The 16,773-nt window shown below is 43.8% G+C and overlaps 7 protein-coding genes across 8 annotated transcripts in view; 2 read left to right on the top strand and 5 right to left on the bottom strand.

The window, feature by feature from the left end:
• The window catches only part of LOC117571789 (chromodomain-helicase-DNA-binding protein Mi-2 homolog), a 28,820-nt gene extending 28,206 nt beyond the window's left edge, over nucleotides 1-614 (bottom strand). Inside the window, exon 1 of the mRNA XM_034254148.2 lies at nucleotides 461-614. Within this exon, the coding sequence (XP_034110039.1) occupies nucleotides 461-497 (37 nt within the window). The 5' untranslated portion in view covers nucleotides 498-614. The remainder of the gene's footprint in view (nucleotides 1-460) is intronic.
• Nucleotides 615-1,051: 437 nt separating this feature from the next.
• Nucleotides 1,052-3,255, top strand: LOC117571801 (U4/U6 small nuclear ribonucleoprotein Prp3). 2 transcript variants are annotated; one of them, XM_052005612.1, is made up of 3 exons: nucleotides 1,052-1,172; nucleotides 1,246-2,332; nucleotides 2,393-3,255. In XM_052005612.1, exons 2-3 carry the CDS (start codon nucleotides 1,429-1,431, stop codon nucleotides 3,145-3,147), a joined length of 1,659 nt encoding a protein of 552 aa, XP_051861572.1. In that variant the 5' UTR covers nucleotides 1,052-1,172; nucleotides 1,246-1,428; the 3' UTR covers nucleotides 3,148-3,255. The 2 variants fall into 2 exon arrangements, with proteins under 2 accessions (XP_051861572.1, XP_034110059.1); XM_034254168.2 differs by having other exon boundaries at nucleotides 1,058-2,332.
• LOC117571810 (exosome complex component MTR3) lies at nucleotides 3,211-4,505 on the bottom strand. Its single transcript, XM_034254181.2, has 3 exons — nucleotides 4,402-4,505; nucleotides 4,157-4,328; nucleotides 3,211-4,096 (listed from the first exon to the last, which is right to left on the bottom strand). The coding sequence occupies exons 2-3, from the start codon at nucleotides 4,299-4,301 to the stop codon at nucleotides 3,243-3,245; spliced, it is 999 nt and encodes a 332-aa protein (XP_034110072.1). The 5' UTR covers nucleotides 4,302-4,328; nucleotides 4,402-4,505; the 3' UTR covers nucleotides 3,211-3,242.
• Nucleotides 4,506-4,750: 245 nt separating this feature from the next.
• On the top strand, nucleotides 4,751-7,889 carry LOC117571797 (26S proteasome non-ATPase regulatory subunit 2). The gene is made up of 2 exons (XM_034254161.2): nucleotides 4,751-6,824; nucleotides 6,886-7,889. Exons 1-2 carry the CDS (start codon nucleotides 4,893-4,895, stop codon nucleotides 7,726-7,728), a joined length of 2,775 nt encoding a protein of 924 aa, XP_034110052.1. The 5' UTR covers nucleotides 4,751-4,892; the 3' UTR covers nucleotides 7,729-7,889.
• Nucleotides 7,890-8,061: 172 nt separating this feature from the next.
• On the bottom strand, nucleotides 8,062-11,242 carry LOC117571798 (pre-mRNA-splicing factor ATP-dependent RNA helicase DHX16). Its single transcript, XM_034254163.2, has 4 exons — nucleotides 10,798-11,242; nucleotides 10,604-10,740; nucleotides 8,930-10,496; nucleotides 8,062-8,869 (listed from the first exon to the last, which is right to left on the bottom strand). Exons 1-4 carry the CDS (start codon nucleotides 11,145-11,147, stop codon nucleotides 8,242-8,244), a joined length of 2,682 nt encoding a protein of 893 aa, XP_034110054.1. The 5' UTR covers nucleotides 11,148-11,242; the 3' UTR covers nucleotides 8,062-8,241.
• Nucleotides 11,243-11,419: 177 nt separating this feature from the next.
• LOC117571772 (angiopoietin-2-like) lies at nucleotides 11,420-13,078 on the bottom strand. The gene is made up of 3 exons (XM_034254129.2): nucleotides 12,968-13,078; nucleotides 11,686-12,899; nucleotides 11,420-11,615 (listed from the first exon to the last, which is right to left on the bottom strand). The coding sequence occupies exons 1-3, from the start codon at nucleotides 13,037-13,039 to the stop codon at nucleotides 11,501-11,503; spliced, it is 1,401 nt and encodes a 466-aa protein (XP_034110020.1). The 5' UTR covers nucleotides 13,040-13,078; the 3' UTR covers nucleotides 11,420-11,500.
• Nucleotides 13,079-14,605: 1,527 nt separating this feature from the next.
• Nucleotides 14,606-16,668, bottom strand: LOC117572379 (Golgi reassembly-stacking protein 2). The gene is made up of 2 exons (XM_034255148.2): nucleotides 16,475-16,668; nucleotides 14,606-16,308 (listed from the first exon to the last, which is right to left on the bottom strand). The coding sequence occupies exons 1-2, from the start codon at nucleotides 16,518-16,520 to the stop codon at nucleotides 14,852-14,854; spliced, it is 1,503 nt and encodes a 500-aa protein (XP_034111039.1). The 5' UTR covers nucleotides 16,521-16,668; the 3' UTR covers nucleotides 14,606-14,851.
• Between the last annotated feature and the right edge of the window lie 105 nt (nucleotides 16,669-16,773).

The following is a 16,773-nucleotide window of genomic DNA, read 5'->3' as shown; positions in this document are numbered from 1 at the left end:
AAACATATGTTTTGCCATCGCAAACACACTTCAAGTGCGAGCGGGACAAATATATAGTTTAATATAGTGCTGCATTTGCGAAACACAGTACACGAAAATGCAATAAATTTGAGTGGAATGACGTAGACGCAAAAATGTGAAAAATCGCGCGTCAAATGTAAATTTTTCCCAATTTTCAATAAATTTTGACTTAATTATCTCAATGTTTATTATTTTATTATACTTATTTTTATCAAATTGGTATTTGACCACAACAAACGAAATAAAAACAATAATAAAAGCCAACGCGCACACGGTGGCACCGACAGCGGCGGCAACGAGAGACGTCGTCGGCGACCGCTGACGCCTGCTCCACAACTCGCTTGCTTGCTTGAACATGACCACGGCTCGGTCGGTATTCGTATTGAGCCGAAAAAAAATTTTCAGCACAGAAAAATAGGAATGAATACGTTGTACTTACCTTGAAAGTTATCGTCATTCTCTTCTTCGGATGCCATGCTTCCAATTAAATGCAAATTTTTAATGTTTTATGCACAATAAAACCACTAAAAAACTTTTCACAACAAATAAAAATTAAGCACACACGACACTAGAGTAGATAGAGGTGGAGAAGCATCGACGACACTATCGAGATATCGATGTTTTTCCTAAATTTTTTAAGCATCGATGTATAATGGGCATATCGATGTTTTTGCACTCAAATAAATTCATTATATTGTGGACCCTTTTCTAATAAAAAAAATCACATTTAAACTGCATTTTAAATTGAGTCCTCTTAAGTAAACCACTTAAATATGTAAGAATATACTTAAAATTTTGTTATTACAGACTTTTTAATAGTGCTAAGAAAAATATGCAGATCTTGTAGACCTAGGGACACGCAAATACCTTTTTGAAAAAATTCTACCAGTTTTACTAATATAAAAAGTAATATTTGTCCAAACGATGCTTACTTGTACTCAGTACCCCAAAGTGAATAATATACTAAATTGAATATTTACATATATATTCGAAAGCGATTCTGTCGTTCGATAACAGGGCTCGTATCATATCGATTAGAGACAACCCTGTCTTTTTGCCGAAGAAATTTTCACGAAAACGTTTTTACAGATAAATAAACATAAAATAAAAAACCATTTGTGGATTATAGGCGGAATGTGCAAAGTTTTTTGGTAAATAACTTGTAACGTTTTAAGCCAGATCAATTTAATTGCGAATATTATGTCGTCTATTATAACGCGCAAGGATGCGGAGAGCGTTGCCGCCGATGCCGACGACGACCACAAATCGAAATCATCCAACAAACGTTCGGCGTCCGCTTCAGGCGCTGACGGCGGCGGCATCGTCGATGCTGCCTCTGCTGCTGCTGTTGCTCCAAAGAAGTCCCGATTCGACGTCAAGGAGAAGAATGGCAACCAAGTCGATGCTATGGCCGCCTCGCTAAGCTCCACGCAAATTAAACTGATGATGGCTCATGCTCAACGTGAGATCGAGGAACGCAAGCGGGCACTGAGTAATCTTCGGGACAAGGATCCGCTGCTCGCGTCTGTACCCCAAATAGGAATGCCCGTGGCACTGGCCACACAAGCGTTGGCCAAAAAGCCCACGCCCGAGGATGCGGACAAGGCCAAGAAGATTGCGGAGCTGCAGGCTCAAATACGTGCCAAGTTGACTGGTAATTTGGCCAATTTAATACAGCAACAGCCCACAGCGGTTGCAGCAGCCGCCGCTGCAGCGGCCCAACAACAACAGGAGCGGCCCAAACCACTGATATTGGACGAAGAAGGACGCACTGTCGACAAAAGCGGGCGTGCCATCAATATACCAACGGTGACGCCTACTTTAAAAGCGAACATACGCGCCAAGAAACGTGAGGTATTCCAACGTCAAGGCACGGGCACCGAGGGTAGCAGTAGCAACAGCGGCGGTGGTGCCGGCGGCTCGACGGGCAGCACACACGATGATGGCGTCAAGTATTTCGATGATCGCATTGCACTGAAGCCGACGATAAGGAATAAGCGTACGCTGCGCTTCCATGAGCCCGGCAAGTTCCAGCAACTGGCGGAGCGCATGCGCATGAAGAGCCAGCTGGAGCGTTTGCAGAATGAGATATCACAAATCGCACGCAAGACAGGCATCTCATCGGCAACCAAGCTGGCGTTGATAGCGCCTAAACAGGATATGCCTGATGATGTGCCCGCCATGGAGTGGTGGGATTCGGTTATTCTCAGCCAGGACATGGAGACGCTGGACGAGACGAGTGGCAAGATAAGCATACGTCAGACGGCTATCAGCAATCTCATCGAACATCCAACGCAAATGAAGCCTCCAAGTATTTGCATATTTTATATACTTTGTTAACATTTTAACTAATCATACATTTTTATAACAGATGAACCATTGAAGCCCGTTTACTTACCTGTTTTTCTAACCAAAAAGGAGCGCAAGAAGCTGCGTCGCCAGAATCGTCGAGAGGCCTGGAAAGAAGAGCAGGAGAAGATACGTTTAGGTCTTGTTGCACCGCCCGAGCCCAAGCTGCGTATCTCGAATCTAATGCGCGTGCTTGGCACCGATGCTGTCCAAGATCCCACCAAGATTGAGGCGCATGTTCGTGAACAAATGGCTAAGCGGCAAAAGGCTCACGAGGATGCCAACAATGCCAGGAAATTGACCAGCGAACAGAAAAGCGAGAAGAAGCAACGCAAATTGAAGGAGGACACCAGCTGTGGTGTACATGTGAGCGTCTATCGCATACGCGATCTACAGGATAATCAGAGCAAAAAGTTCAAGGTGGAAACAAATGCCAAACAATTGCAAATGACTGGAAGTGTGGCGCTGTTTCGTGATTGTTGTGTGGTTGTTGTGGAGGGTGGTCCGAAGCAGCAGAAGAAGTATCGTCGTCTCATGCTGCATCGTATCAAGTGGGAGGAGGATGTGGTCAAGGGCAACGACGGGCAAGATGTGTCCAACTCGTGTGTGCTCGTTTGGGAGGGCACAAGTCAGCGTCGACACTTTGGCGAGATCAAATTCAAAATATTTCCCATGGAGAAGATGGCACGCGAATTCTTTCAGAAGCATCAAGTCGAACACTACTGGGATTTGGCCTATTCGGGCGCCGTGCTTGAGGCATCCACTGATCAGCAGTAGACTATACAAATTTTTATCCATTTAGACACCCCCGAAATTGTTAAAACACTTTTAGATCGTTAAGTATAACACAAAATTATATAAACATGAAACATTTATTTTGCGGTATATGGATCCTCTTTGATGTTGCTTTGTATGAACTCGTGGAGTCCTTGCTGCTGCAGCTTCTCAATGATTGCAGCCAGCCGCTGATCCTCTTGATGTTCCAGTTGCTTTTCACGCATATCCAGCACATGCTGCTCCTTCACACGTTCGGTAAGCACGCGTTTAATCAGCTGCCGCAGCGATTTGTTTATTTCTAGCGTGAAATCCAAGAGTTGGACATAAGTCTCAGGCTTGAGGTAACCACATTGTTGACACTGCGCCAGCTGCTCAAAAGTTTCCATGCTCGCAATGATGAGTAGGCCATGTTGTTGCACATCCTTTTGCTCCTCTTTCTCCTCCTTGGACTTACTGCTGCTGCCCAGTAGCGCATTGCCCGCTCTGTGCTGCCAAAGCAACTCCTCCACCTTAGCGGTGGGGTTAACGAATACATGATCACGATAAATGCATGCTGTGGAGGCGGTGATCAGGTCATATGTGGATATGCCACACTCGATCAGCGCAACACCGCAACAATTGATCGCAGTACTCAGCAGGCAGCCATCGTCATCCAAGATTAAAACTCGAATATCGAGTTGAAAGTTGACAAATTCATTGCGACAAACTAAGGGTTGCAGTGCCTTGGTCAGCATGCTGCTCAGGTGCTTTTCACGTTCCGGCACCGCTTCCAGATCATCGCTGGCAAAAGCCGCAAAGTTCACATAGCAATTGATGACACCCATATTCACACGACGCACGTTGGAGCGGATTAGTTCGCGTGGCGGGGCCACTATGGCCATCACCTTAGTGTTGCCATATTCCATGTAAGCAGAGCCTCTCACTGTGGTTAGTACTCCAACACGTATAACTGCAAGTGATTAATAATTTCTTTAACAATAATATATACTTCAACATTTCATTTACTTACAAGTTGGACGTGGAGCTGCAACAACTGTCGTCGGTTTTTCAATGCTTTCGAAGAAATCCTCACAATCCTGTGGGGTTGTGTATAATTGTGAATCTATGGTGGCTCCATCGAGCAACGTATTTTTGGTTTGTGTTACGCGCAACATTTTGTTTAAACCAAAATTGTCCGCAGTCTGTAGGCGATCAAAACATGTGTTCAAATTGTTGATAGTTAGTGTTGGTAAATACTTAAGTTACAATATTTACCTAAATATAAGTTGGCAGCCCAGCATTGTTTTCATAAAACATCGATACGTTAAAAGAGCTAACGGTGAATAGTGATACCGTAAATGGCGTAAAAATTTGGTAAGAAAATAACCTAAAAAAAAATACTTTCAAACATATTTTAAAAGTTTAGCTTGCAGCCGCACTCAAACAATATTATACAAATTTAAACTTATCTAAAAACATAAATTCTTTATTGAAAATATTTTATAATCATGTATTTGATTACAATACACATCGATAATTGCATTCAAAATCGTTGTTGAAAGAAACTGCAAAATCATCGGTATATCGATAGTCTCAGCGGTGTTTCAACTCAGCTCTATCAAAAAACGCTTTGTAATTCTGTTGAGCACAACGACGAACGAAAGAGAAGGCGGAGCAAAAAAGCAAACGCCGAATTGCTAAAAATCATAAATTTCTATATTTTGAAACATTCTAAAGAGGACTAGAGAGACTCGCATACACAAAAGATGGCTGGTGAGTCAAAACTGGAGAAAAAGCAAGTGCCCCCTAGCGATAAGGATGCAAAGGCAAAGCAAGCGTCACAGAGCCAAGATGGGAAAGATGCTGCTGGTAAATCCAAAAAGGATGAAAAAGATCAGCAACCCGAGCTTTCCGATGAGGATCAACAGCTGCAAGAAGAACTCGAGCTGCTGGTGCAGCATCTGCAGGAGAACGATAAGAAATTGTACAAGCCAGCGCTGGAAATGATGGCGAAATTGATTCGTGCCTCGACAACATCGATGACATCGGTGCCCAAGCCACTGAAATTCATGCGCCCCCACTACGAGACCATGAAAACGGTGTACAAGCATATGCCCGATGAGCAGACACGTCAACTATGCGCTGATATCATTTCGGTGCTCTCGATGACCATGGGCAGTGGCAAGGATTGTCTTGCCTATCGATTCCTTTGTGATCGCACGCAAACTATTGGCGATTGGGGACACGAGTATGTGCGCCATTTATCGGGCGAAATATCAGCACACTATCACGACACGACGGGCGAGTTTCGCACCCAGCTTATTGAGCTGGTCAAGCAGATTATACCCTACAATATGGAGCATAATGCTGAGGCCGATGCCTGCGATCTGCTAATCGAGATTGATCATTTGCATTTGTTGGCCGACTATGTGGATGAATCGGCCTATCCCCGTGTCTGTCTCTATCTGCAGTCCTGCTATCCTTATGTCCCCGAACCGGATAACACCATAATACTGGAGACTGCTTTGCAGCTGGCCCGCAAGTTCCAACAGCATACGCAAGCTATGCGCTTGGCACTGATGCTGAATGACATGGGCAAGATTGGCGAGATCTTTAAAGAGCCCAAGGAGCCGGCCATGCAGAAGCAGTTGGCTTTTATGTTGGCTCGCCAACAAGTCTGCATTGAGCTGGATGAATCGGTATCGGATTATGATGATTTGATGGAGATCATGTCGAATGCCAATTTGAATAAGCATTTCCTGAACCTGGCCCGTGAGCTGGACATTATGGAGCCCAAGACACCCGAGGATATCTACAAATCGCACTTGGATAACTCCCGTTCACGCTTCGCTTCGATTCAGGTGGATTCTGCCAAACAGAATTTGGCTGCCAGTTTTGTGAATGGCTTTGTTAATGCAGGCTTTGGTGTGGACAAGTTGCTCTCAGAGGATGGCAACAAATGGCTGTACAAGAATAAGGAACATGGCATGTTGTCGGCCACAGCTTCGTTGGGTTTGATTCTCTTGTGGGATGTGGATGGCGGTCTAACCATGATTGACAAGTATCTGTACTCCACCGATGACAACATCAAGTCAGGTGCTTTGTTGGCTTGTGGCATCGTCAATTGCGGCATTCGCAATGAGGTGGATCCGGCGCATGCTCTGCTCTCCGATTACATTGATAATCCGAATAGCTGCATGCGAATTGGCGCTATTTTGGGCCTGGGCATTGCTTATGCTGGTTCCAATCGTGCCATTGTTATCGATACGCTGAAAACCATCTTTGCCAACAATGGCAAAACATCGCCCAGTGTGGAGATCTTGGGCATCACAGCGCTCTCGCTCGGTTTGATCAGCGTGGGTTCGTGCAATGCAGAGATTACCGAGATCTTGCTGCAGACCATCATGGGACTCACCAAGACGGACATGAAGGACACTTATACGCGTTTCCTTTGGTTGGGTCTGGGTTTGTTGTATTTGGGACGTCAGAAGTCGACCGAGGCCGTCATGATGACCCTGGAGGTGCTGGAGGAGCCGCACCGAAGCATGGCCACCACCATGGTGGATATTTGCGCCTATGCGGGCACTGGCAATGTGCTCAAGATTCAGCAGCTATTGCATATTTGCTCTGATCACTACGAGACATCGAACGCTGATGACGAGAAGGAGAAAGGCAAGAAGGACAAGAGCAAGGAGAAGGTAGGGCGCTTAATATTAACTTTCTTATTAAATTCGAATAATGACAAATTTCCGATTGCAGGAGAAAGACAAGGAGAAGGAGAAAGAAAAGGAAAAGGAGCGCGAAAAGGATTTGTCGGCCACACAATCGATTGCTGTGCTGGGCATTGCATTGATTGCCATGGGCGAGGATATTGGCGCCGAGATGGCATACCGTTCCTTTGGCAATCTGTTGCGCTACTGTGAACCGGCCATTCGCCGTGCTGTTCCCTTGGCTTTGGGTCTGATTTCTGCCTCCAATCCCAAGCTCAACATACTGGATACGCTGAGCAAGTTCTCGCACGATGTCGACGCTGAGGTGGCGCACAATGCCATCTTTGCCATGGGTCTGGTTGGAGCTGGCACCAATAATGCACGTCTCGCCTCCATGTTGCGCCAGTTGGCACAGTATCATTCAAAGGATCCCAGCAATCTGTTTATGGTGCGCATCGCACAGAGTTTGACGCATTTGGGCAAGGGAACGTTGTCGTTGAGTCCATATCACAGTGATCGTCAGCTAATGAATCCCATGGCTGTGGCTGGTTTGATGGCCACATTGGTGTCACTGCTGGATGTCAAGAATCTGATCCTCAATCGTTCGCATTATCTGCTCTACACACTGGTGCCCGCCATGCAGGCGCGCATGCTCATCACCTTCGACGAGGAACTGAATCAACTTCAGGTCCCCGTTCGTGTGGGTATCGCCATTGATGTAGTGGGTCAGGCTGGTAAACCGAAGACCATCACCGGCTTCCAGACACACACCACGCCCGTGTTGTTGGCCATTGGTGAGCGTGCCGAGCTGGCTACCGATGAGTATATTTCGCTGACGCCTGTAATGGAGGGATTCGTCATACTGAAGAAGAACCCCAACTTTGTCAAGTAGTCGCTGCTATTGTTTAAGAAATATGATATGTATGAAATGTCGCCCATTTAAAGAAACCTACCTAAACATAAACTTCCTGCCCCAAAAACAAATAAATCTTTTCATGTCATACATAAATAAACACAATACTAATTATATAAAAATAATTAAAATTCCCGTATAATAACCTTTATATCAATTAAATACGATTAAGATAGTTCTCTCTTTGGTTGATCGCATTCACAACTCAACTTTCTGGACAATATATGGAAGCTTGTAATTCTGGAACAATTGATTCTATCTATTCAAGGTAGCTCCTATATTTATCTAATTACTGAAGCAAGTAAGCTGCTTAATGAGATCTCAGATTACAATTTATTACAATTAAAAGTGATTCATTACTATCCTACGCAGAGTTTTGGTTTTACTCTAGAAATACTAAATTTCAACTCGATTAACATTCTCTAAACATTTCCCACATTCACAATTAAAACAATTCATTTACAAAATTTTCAAAGTGGAATTTTCCTTAGTTTATTGCGTCATCTCGGCGCGTCCTGCGCCCTTGGGCATCTTTTTGTTGGTCGAATCCTCGAGCTCCTTGGCTTTGTAGTAATGTGGTGCCACTTCCAGCAGCCACTTGCTCTCAATTTCAATCACTTGTCTCATATACTCTTTGGAGGTGAACACCAGTTCATGGTAGAGCACCCAACGTGGCAGCTCCTCAAACAGCGACGAATTAGGATGAATCATTACTGTCTGATTGTGCTTAATGGTCTTGTAGTTGCCGCCCTTGGACAAACGTGCCACATGATAAAAGTAGCCTGCAGTCGATGCTTTGCGCACATTGATCGTCTCTGGCAGACAGCTGACCATGTCGATCTCTACACGTTGCATCAACCCGACCAGCTGCTCCCTCACATCTCTGGCGCGCTTCATGGAGCGATACTGTATAAAGTTCTCATAGCACCATTGTGTACTGTAATCTGTTTCGGCCCATTGATTGTAGACTTGCAGCAAACTCAAATGATCGCCATGCATGTGATTGAAATTCTTGCGTGCAGTGTCTGCGTGTATAATCTTATCCTTGGGTCTATAGAAGATGGCGCTGTTAACCGACAGCATTGCTGCAATGGTTACCATCTCCTCCGAACATTTATATCTGCCAAATAAAAGATTTTAATTATAAAACATACAAAGAAAGCGTAATTTCTTCACTTACTTTTCGCTGGCGAGCAGCATTTTGCCCATCATGGGATCTACAGGAAACTCGGCCATGCGGCGTCCCAGCTTGGTCAGCTCACCGTGATGATTGAGCGCACCCAAAGCATACAACTGCTCCAAGGCCAACACCAATGTTTCGTGCGGCGGTGGATCGAGAAAGTCAAAGTGTATCAGATCATTGATGCCCAATGCTTTAAGCATCAACACCGCGTTGCCCAGATTGATGCGACAAATCTCCGGCACAGTATTCTCCTCGAGCTCATGCTTGTATGCCCAAGCTGTGTACAGACGAAAGCATTTGCCTGGCGCCGTTCTTCCAGCACGTCCAGCGCGCTGATTTGCCGATGCCTTTGAGATGGGCACCACCATCAACGACTCCATGCCGGTGCGTGAATTGAAGTTATTCTGCTTGGCGAAACCCGGATCAATCACATAGATGATGTTGTCGATGGTCAGCGAAGTCTCGGCAATATTGGTGGCCAAGATAACTTTTCTAGCATTCGGTGGCGTTGGCTCAAAGATTTTCGCTTGCATGTCGCTGGGCAAATTGGCATAAACCGGTATGACGATAAGTTCACGTATTTTGGAACCCAAACGTTTGACACGATCCTGTAGCACTTCCTGGCACGTCTCAATCTCGTCCTGGCCCGTGAGAAATACCAAAATGTCACCCAGCGGTTGTGTGGCATGAATCTGCAAGACGCTCACACAACACGCGTCGATGTAATCCGCCTCTGGGGCTTTTGTATAAAAGATGTCCACAGGATAGCGACGACCGGGTATGCGAAAAATGGGCGCATCATCGAAGAAAGCTGAGAACTTCTCCGCATCCAACGTGGCGCTCGATATGAGCAGTTTGAGCTCAGGTCGAAATCTCGCTATATCCTTAACCAAACCAAACAGGATGTCCGTATGCAATGTGCGCTCGTGCGCCTCGTCGATGATCATGACGCTGTAGGAACCCAAATCCGGCTCAGAAAGGAACTCACGATGCAGCGTGCCATCCGTCATGTACTTGAGTATGGTGCGATCCGAGGTGCAATCCTCAAAACGTATGCTGTAGCCCACCTCATTGCCTAGCTTGACGCCCATTTCCTCGGCGACGCGCGCCGCCACCGACATGGCAGCCACACGACGAGGCTGCGTGCAGCCAATCATCTTTTTGTCCTTGGTGAAGCCAGCCTCGACCAGATATTGAGGCACCTGTGTTGTCTTACCTGAGCCCGTTTCGCCCTCAATAATCAGCACTTGATGCTCCTTAACAGCTGCAATCAAGTCGTCCTTAAAAGGATATACAGGCAACGATCTACGGGTCTCATCGAGTGTCATGCGTTTGCGTTCCGTTTCGGTGAGCTCAGGCTCCTTGGATGCTTTTTCGCGACTGCCGTCGAGTGTCAAAGCTTGAATGAAATCAATTTGATCATCCAGCAGCAGTTCGTACTCCTCCTCAGCTTTGGCATCCTTGGCTCCAAACTGAAAGCGTGCTGATGCCAATTGCTCGGCCTCCCATTTCTTTTGCTCCGAGTTTGGTTGCTGCTCAAACTCATCCACCTCCACGTACTCCGCTGTCAAATACAAGTGATGAGTAGGTGTTTGCTCAAGAATAATGATTATAGTCTTTAAGCTGTTGCTTAGATTATGCTATACTTTAATTGCCAGTTATAATACTTACAACGTTCGCCCTTCTTGAGATCCTGCGGCATGTGATAGCGCTGCACGCGTTCCAGCTCTCGCGCCTTCTCATGCTCCTTGGCTATATTAAGCAGTTGCTTTTTATAGCGACGATCCTGTCGTTCACGCTCAGTTAACCTGTCGGTAAGAACAGATTGAAATAAAGCAGCGCAAAAGACAATACTCATCACTTACACATCATCATTGAAGAGATACTCGTCGTCCAAAATGTCCGCTTCCAGTTCGGCCACCTTGTCATCCTTGCGCTTCTCCAAGTACTGACGACGCGATTGCACGCGCAGATGTGGCACAATTTTGTCACGATCCTCGTGCTCCAGTTTCAAACGTTTGGTAGCCTCTTCAATGGCCTTGCGGCCACCGGTGGCTTCGACCACTTTACGCGTTCGATCCTCATCGCGTTGTTTGAGGCGATTGGCGAATTCATCACGCTCTCGCAGATCCTTCAGGCGCGACTCTTCCTCGCTGTCGGGTTCCTCAGCACTGCTGCTGCTACTTGCCGTGCGTTTGCGATTTTTGCTGGACATATTTTGCAATTACTTTCGTTTAAGACAAGCAAATAGTAATAAACACTTGCCGGGTTTACAAATTGCTGCTAGGTTTGTTTATCAGCTGTTGTGAATCGATTGGCATATTAACAACAGAGAGCTGCATACCAGCGACTGTTATCGAAAATTATCGGTTCTCCGATTAATGTGTTTTGCAAAATAAGCGCCAATTCAAATGGCCAACATATGGATTGTCTTTTACATCTAATCTCTAAAATGTAAATAATTAGAAATAAATTTAAATGCAAATATTATCGTCTGTCTCATTGAATGTAAGGCAGGAAGCATATGTAATTGTTTTATATTCAATTAAAAAAAAAAAACAAAAAATGTCAATTCCTTATTTGGTGAATAAGCATTTTGACGCCTTTATAGCTCTTCCATTGCCAGTGCAGTCGATGTGGATCTGTAGTACTTGGAGATGACAAATATTTTCCATTCAAATTACTAAAATGAGAAGCAGAAAACTGTGTCAACAATAAAAGTAAAGTTGTTAGGCTGCTTTATTTAAATTTACCATCCATAACGTTTTATACTTTCAAAGAACCACCAGCCACCATGATAACGGACTGCTATATTATCGGAGGAATTGTCATTATCCATGTCATGTGTGGAAAACTTGTGACCCAAATGATCGACTAATTTATTGGCAACATTGCCTGTCATTTTACCCAATTTCTTGAGTTTGTACATCTCCATCTCATTGCCAATTTGAAAATTCTCATAATGCGCATAAAAGATTTCATCTTTAAAGTCCGTTAGCTGGATATATAATTCATGCGGCTTATAGTTGGTCATCATATACAATTTTTGCAGTCCAATAAAATGTTCTCCGGTTACATCGCCGAATCCGTCTCGATATTCATCCCAATTTTTATAAAAGTCCACAGCACCATCAATGCGTTGTTGAATTAAAATCCAACCAGGTCCAGCCGTATCCCCATCGCAGTAAACGGAGAATGGGTCGGCTCCCACATATTTAAGGGTCAGCAAACCTGAAGTAAACCCAAGGGAATCGCAATTCGTTGATATATCAACTTCCTCGTCCTTTTTGCTATTCGTTGATTTATCAACTTCCTCGTCCTTTTTGCTATTCGTTGAATTATCAACTTCCTCACCCTTTTTGCTATTCGTTGATTTATCAACTTCCTCATCCTTTTTGCTATTCGTTGATTTATCAACTTCCTCATCCTTTCTGCTATTCGTTGAATTATCAACTTCCTCATCCTTTTTGCTATTCGTTGAATTATCAACTTCCTCATCCTTTTTGCTATTCGTTGATTTATCAACTTCCTCATCCTTTTTGCTATTCGTTGAATTATCAACTTCCTCATCCTTTTTGCTATTCGTTGATTTATCAACTTCCTCATCCTTTTTGTTATTGGTGTCATTGGGGTCATTGGTGCCATTGGGGTCATTGGTACCATTGGGGTCATTGGTGTCATTGGTGTCATTGGTGGGAATGAGTTTGATTCCTTTCGTGGGATCGAAGTGTTGGCATTCTTTACTATTATTCTTTGAAGTCTCCGCCATTTTGTGGCAAAATTTAAGTGCTTCTTCGCTACTTTTCAATTGCCTTTCGTTTACTTCAATTGTATTTTGCAACTCTTTGATTAATGCCAATTTGCCTTGCAATTCAATTATTTGAAATTTAAATTCAATTAGTTTTTTGTTCAGTTCCAAACCTTTTGTCTGGCAGCGTTCCAATTCATCCTCCAAACTTTCCGAGCCCTATAAGATTTTGATTATTAAGCTCAATCCCATAAGCTTGACGCACATTGTAAGCGTTGTTTAATTACCACTTTTTCATCCGCATTTCCCAATGAGAGGAACACAGTGCCGAAAATTAAGACCACGTTCGTTGCCAGCATTTCACTTGAAAGACGATTTGATTGTAAATTTTAAGCAACTATTTGCTTTTGCTGGTTAAAAGTTAATTCACTTATTACAGACTGTAGCTGGAACTAAAGATAAAGAAATTATTATATAAACAAGTCAGATACTCTACTTTAGGCTGTAATGAAATTTAAAGCCAACTCCTTTTATAATCTAATTATTTCACTTCTCCAGAAATATCTTCCAAAAATTATTTTAAACAAGTAAGAAAGCTACAGTCGAGTGTACTCGACTGTGAGATACCCGCTACCCATTTTGAATAAAAGCATTATATTTTGCGGTATACTTTTCAAAATATACCAAATATACTACAAAAATACTAAAAAAAATATACCAAATGGTATATATGGTATATCGTTATAGTACCTCATTCAAAATATACCATAGACGGCACAATATACCAGATTGTCAGACAAAGTAACTAAGACCCCCAGTAAGTAGGCGTTTTTGCCCATACAAAAGTATTTCTTTATTAACTTCGACAATTTTTATCTGATCGCAACCAAATTTTCAGGAATCATAACTACTATAGTAATTATTGTATATACCAAAATTCGTAACTCTAGCTTTAAAATTACGCTTGTTATTCGATTTTTTTGATTTGCGGGGGCGGAAGGGGGCGTGGCAAAAATGTGAAACAAACTTGATCTGCGTGCAAACATAACAAATGTTGTCGAAAAAAAATTATAGCTCTATCTCTTATAGTCTCTGAGATCTAGGTGTTCATACGGACGGACGGACAGGCACACAGACACACAGACGGACAGACGGACATGGCTATATCGTCTCGGCTGTTGACGCTGATCAAGAATATATATACTTTATAGGGTCGGAGATGCCTCCTTCTACCTGTTACATACATTTCCTGCCGGCACAAAGTTATAATACCCTTCTACCCTATGGGTAGCGGGTATAAAAATGTAAAGATGTATAAATTTATATTTAAAATGTAAACCTGCATAGAGTATTAAATATACGAACCTATTTAGTTAGGAAATTCATGATTTTAAAAAGCGATAATAATTTGATAATTAAATTATAATCTATGAAGATATATATTTTTTCTATATTCAAACCATTTTAAGAGCTCAACAACCAGTCCCGAAATAAGTACATATTTAATTAATGCTAAAAAAGTTGATAAGCAACAATCCCATTCATCGGACATTGACCTTATTTCAGCTCTGGTTGATATTAAAATCAACGAGATATTTATTGTAAACAATGTATGCTAAAGAAAATAATAAACCTAAATATTTCTTAACAGAATTTTATATAATTATTAGACATTTTCAGAGGAATTACATAATATTAAAACAGTTTAATCGTGTGCTTTTTTTTGTATACAGAGATGAAACGATAAGAAAATACAAAATAAAAATATTACCGATTGCCCTTGCCATATTGTATAATTATATTAAATTCTACATAGCATAAATAATGAAAAATTTGATATTCTTTTAGATTTTTGGTTCAGTGCAATACATACAAAATAGATTTAGACAAATGCAGAAATTCATATGTTTAGTAGATGCACAAAATTTATGTATTTTAAATGTAGCATTTATTTAAATATTTTTTTCGTGAATATGTTTGTGTATGTAATTGTATTTATTATGAAATGTATAACTCGACAGCATTCACTCGTGATTTTTCATTTACGTTTCGTTAATTCGCTATAAGAATAAGAAATTCATAAAATATAAAACAATCAGATGTCAAACTTAACGACACAATTTGTAAAGAGTTCGTCCGGTATTTTTAATAATCGCTGTTTAAGTTGTCCTTTAGTTGCTCGCTCCACCAGTTAAATTCTGTTCGCCACTAATCGATGTCGCTGGCGGTTGCTGCTGCTGTGGCGGTGGTGCAAAGACGTGCGCCATTTGGGGTGGCATTGGCGTTGGCTGCGTGGGAAATAGACCGCCCATCGATGGCTGCACTTGGGGATAGGAAGGCACCGTTTGGGCAGCGGCACCTGCAGTCGGATACGACAAGGTGGCTGGTGCCGACATGTAGATCTGTTGCTGCTGCTGTTGGGGCAGCGAGGCCATGGAGAACATCGGCACTGCGGGTGGCGGTAACGTGGCCGTTGTTGCCTGTGGAAACGGTAATTGGGCTGCGGGAATGCCGCCTAGACCCGCTTGATTGAGTTGCTGCTGTTGTTGTTGTTGCTGGCTGGCATTCGGATCAAAGACGCCGGGTATGTAGATGTTTGCTGGTGGGGCCACAGCTTGAGGAGGCAGCACAGGTGGCTGTGCAGCAACAGGAGGGAGCACAGGTTGCGGAACTGCTACAGGAGGCAACACAGGCTGAACTGGAGCTGCAGGCTGTGGCGGTTGCACTGGCTGTGGTGGCAACGCTGGTGTTTCTACTGCTTCCGTGGGCGGTGTGTCTGTAATGGCAGCTTGCGTTTCGAGTGCTGTGCTTAAGGCATCTGTTGTTGCGTCATCGGGATTGAAATAGGTCTTGAATATGCTCTGTGCTGGTGGCTCAATGGTTGGTGGTCGCACGTCCGCACCGAAAGTGTTGGCCAGCGGTGGTATATAAGGCAATGTTGGTGCCACAACGGCTGCACTTGTGGCCGCCGTTGCAGCCACCAAAGGCACTGCCTGTGGAGGCGCCACTGCTGCAGTTGCTGGCGTGGCAGCAGCTGGTGTTGCTGTCGCCGGCACTGGTTGAATGGGAATGCGATGCAAGTAGCCAAAGCCAATACCACATCCCAGAGCTCCTTCGCCACCCCAGGCAGTGTTCGGTTTGATGGTGACCTCACGACACGCATCATCATCCAGATTGTAGACATACATCTTCAGCGGCTGCTGTTCGTGCGTCTCGATGAGCGTAAAGAGATCATCGTTCTCATGACGTATGGCATCGGCACCAATCACATAATCGCTGTAGGCACGCAACCCGGCCAGCTCTGCAGGCGAGTTGGGGTGTACCTCGAGGATGTGCCACACATTCTCGTTGGCGCCTTCAAACGAACAGAACCGTATGCTGACGCCCAACAGTCCTTGACCACCCCAATTGTTGCAGGGCGTCAGTGTGAGTTCACGTATGGTTTGTGTCTTGCTTGAATAGACGGTGACACGAACCGGTTTATCGACATTCTGGCGCAGCAGCTCCTTCAGCATATCGTTGTCCTGGTCGAGCCGGGTGCCGGCGATGGCTACGATAAAGTCAAAAAATGCCTCCAGTCCGGCCTTCTGGCCAGGCGAATTGTCTTGCACCTTGAGTACGTGGTAGCCTAAATTGATAATTGTAGAAATTATTGTATTTACTTTTGCCTCGACGTCAGTCTGTTTACGTATATGTGTGTGTATTTGTATGCGTGTGTGCATATGATTGGCTCTCATCATAGACAACTGCACAAATCGTTTACGTGGTTGTATTTACTTCCGTTGCTTGCTTACCTTCGGTGCCACCACCGGGTACGTGAACGCTGTGACCTGAGCCCATTGTTTTTTTTATAGCTAATTAGTTTAAATTTGCTGACAACACCACAGCCAACAAAATATTGTTTGATTCTATTGCGGCACCAAAAGAGAATTCCGTTCTTCGTGGCACAAATTTCAGTGCTCTCGGTCTCAGTTTGTCTCCCTCGCACTAGAGATGCATTAACAAACGATAGCACTATCGATTCACAAGTTTTTCTGCAATCTCTATGGCAGTGTAACCAGGTGGAAGTTGTATATTATGGTATATAACATCT

This window comes from Drosophila albomicans, chromosome 3, assembly GCF_009650485.2.
Source record: "Drosophila albomicans strain 15112-1751.03 chromosome 3, ASM965048v2, whole genome shotgun sequence".
Taxonomy (NCBI): Eukaryota; Metazoa; Arthropoda; class Insecta; order Diptera; family Drosophilidae; genus Drosophila; species Drosophila albomicans.
This window is presented reverse-complemented; position numbering and strand designations above follow the sequence as displayed.

Bases quoted from the DNA above. Each gene is read 5' to 3' on its own strand.
- LOC117571801 (XM_034254168.2), top strand. From the start codon at position 1,222: ATGTCGTCTATTATAACGCGCAAGGATGCGGAGAGCGTTGCCGCCGAT. The intron at 2,333-2,392 runs GTATTTGCATAT...TTTTTATAACAG, and splicing joins AACGCAAATGAAGCCTCCAA to ATGAACCATTGAAGCCCGTT.
- LOC117571798 (XM_034254163.2), bottom strand. From the start codon at position 11,147: ATGTCCAGCAAAAATCGCAAACGCACGGCAAGTAGCAGCAGCAGTGCT. The intron at 10,741-10,797 runs GTAAGTGATGAG...TCTTACCGACAG, and splicing joins TATCTCTTCAATGATGATGT to GTTAACTGAGCGTGAACGAC. The intron at 10,497-10,603 runs GTAAGTATTATA...TGTATTTGACAG, and splicing joins TCTCAAGAAGGGCGAACGTT to CGGAGTACGTGGAGGTGGAT.
- LOC117571772 (XM_034254129.2), bottom strand. From the start codon at position 13,039: ATGCTGGCAACGAACGTGGTCTTAATTTTCGGCACTGTGTTCCTCTCA. The intron at 12,900-12,967 runs GTAATTAAACAA...AAAATCTTATAG, and splicing joins GAAATGCGGATGAAAAAGTG to GGCTCGGAAAGTTTGGAGGA. The intron at 11,616-11,685 runs GTAAATTTAAAT...TTCTCATTTTAG, and splicing joins AGTATAAAACGTTATGGATG to TAATTTGAATGGAAAATATT.
- LOC117571810 (XM_034254181.2), bottom strand. From the start codon at position 4,301: ATGTTGCGCGTAACACAAACCAAAAATACGTTGCTCGATGGAGCCACC. The intron at 4,097-4,156 runs GTAAGTAAATGA...AATCACTTGCAG, and splicing joins TGCAGCTCCACGTCCAACTT to TTATACGTGTTGGAGTACTA.
- LOC117572379 (XM_034255148.2), bottom strand. From the start codon at position 16,520: ATGGGCTCAGGTCACAGCGTTCACGTACCCGGTGGTGGCACCGAAG. The intron at 16,309-16,474 runs GTAAGCAAGCAA...TTATCAATTTAG, and splicing joins ACCCGGTGGTGGCACCGAAG to GCTACCACGTACTCAAGGTG.
- LOC117571797 (XM_034254161.2), top strand. From the start codon at position 4,893: ATGGCTGGTGAGTCAAAACTGGAGAAAAAGCAAGTGCCCCCTAGCGAT. The intron at 6,825-6,885 runs GTAGGGCGCTTA...TTCCGATTGCAG, and splicing joins AGGACAAGAGCAAGGAGAAG to GAGAAAGACAAGGAGAAGGA.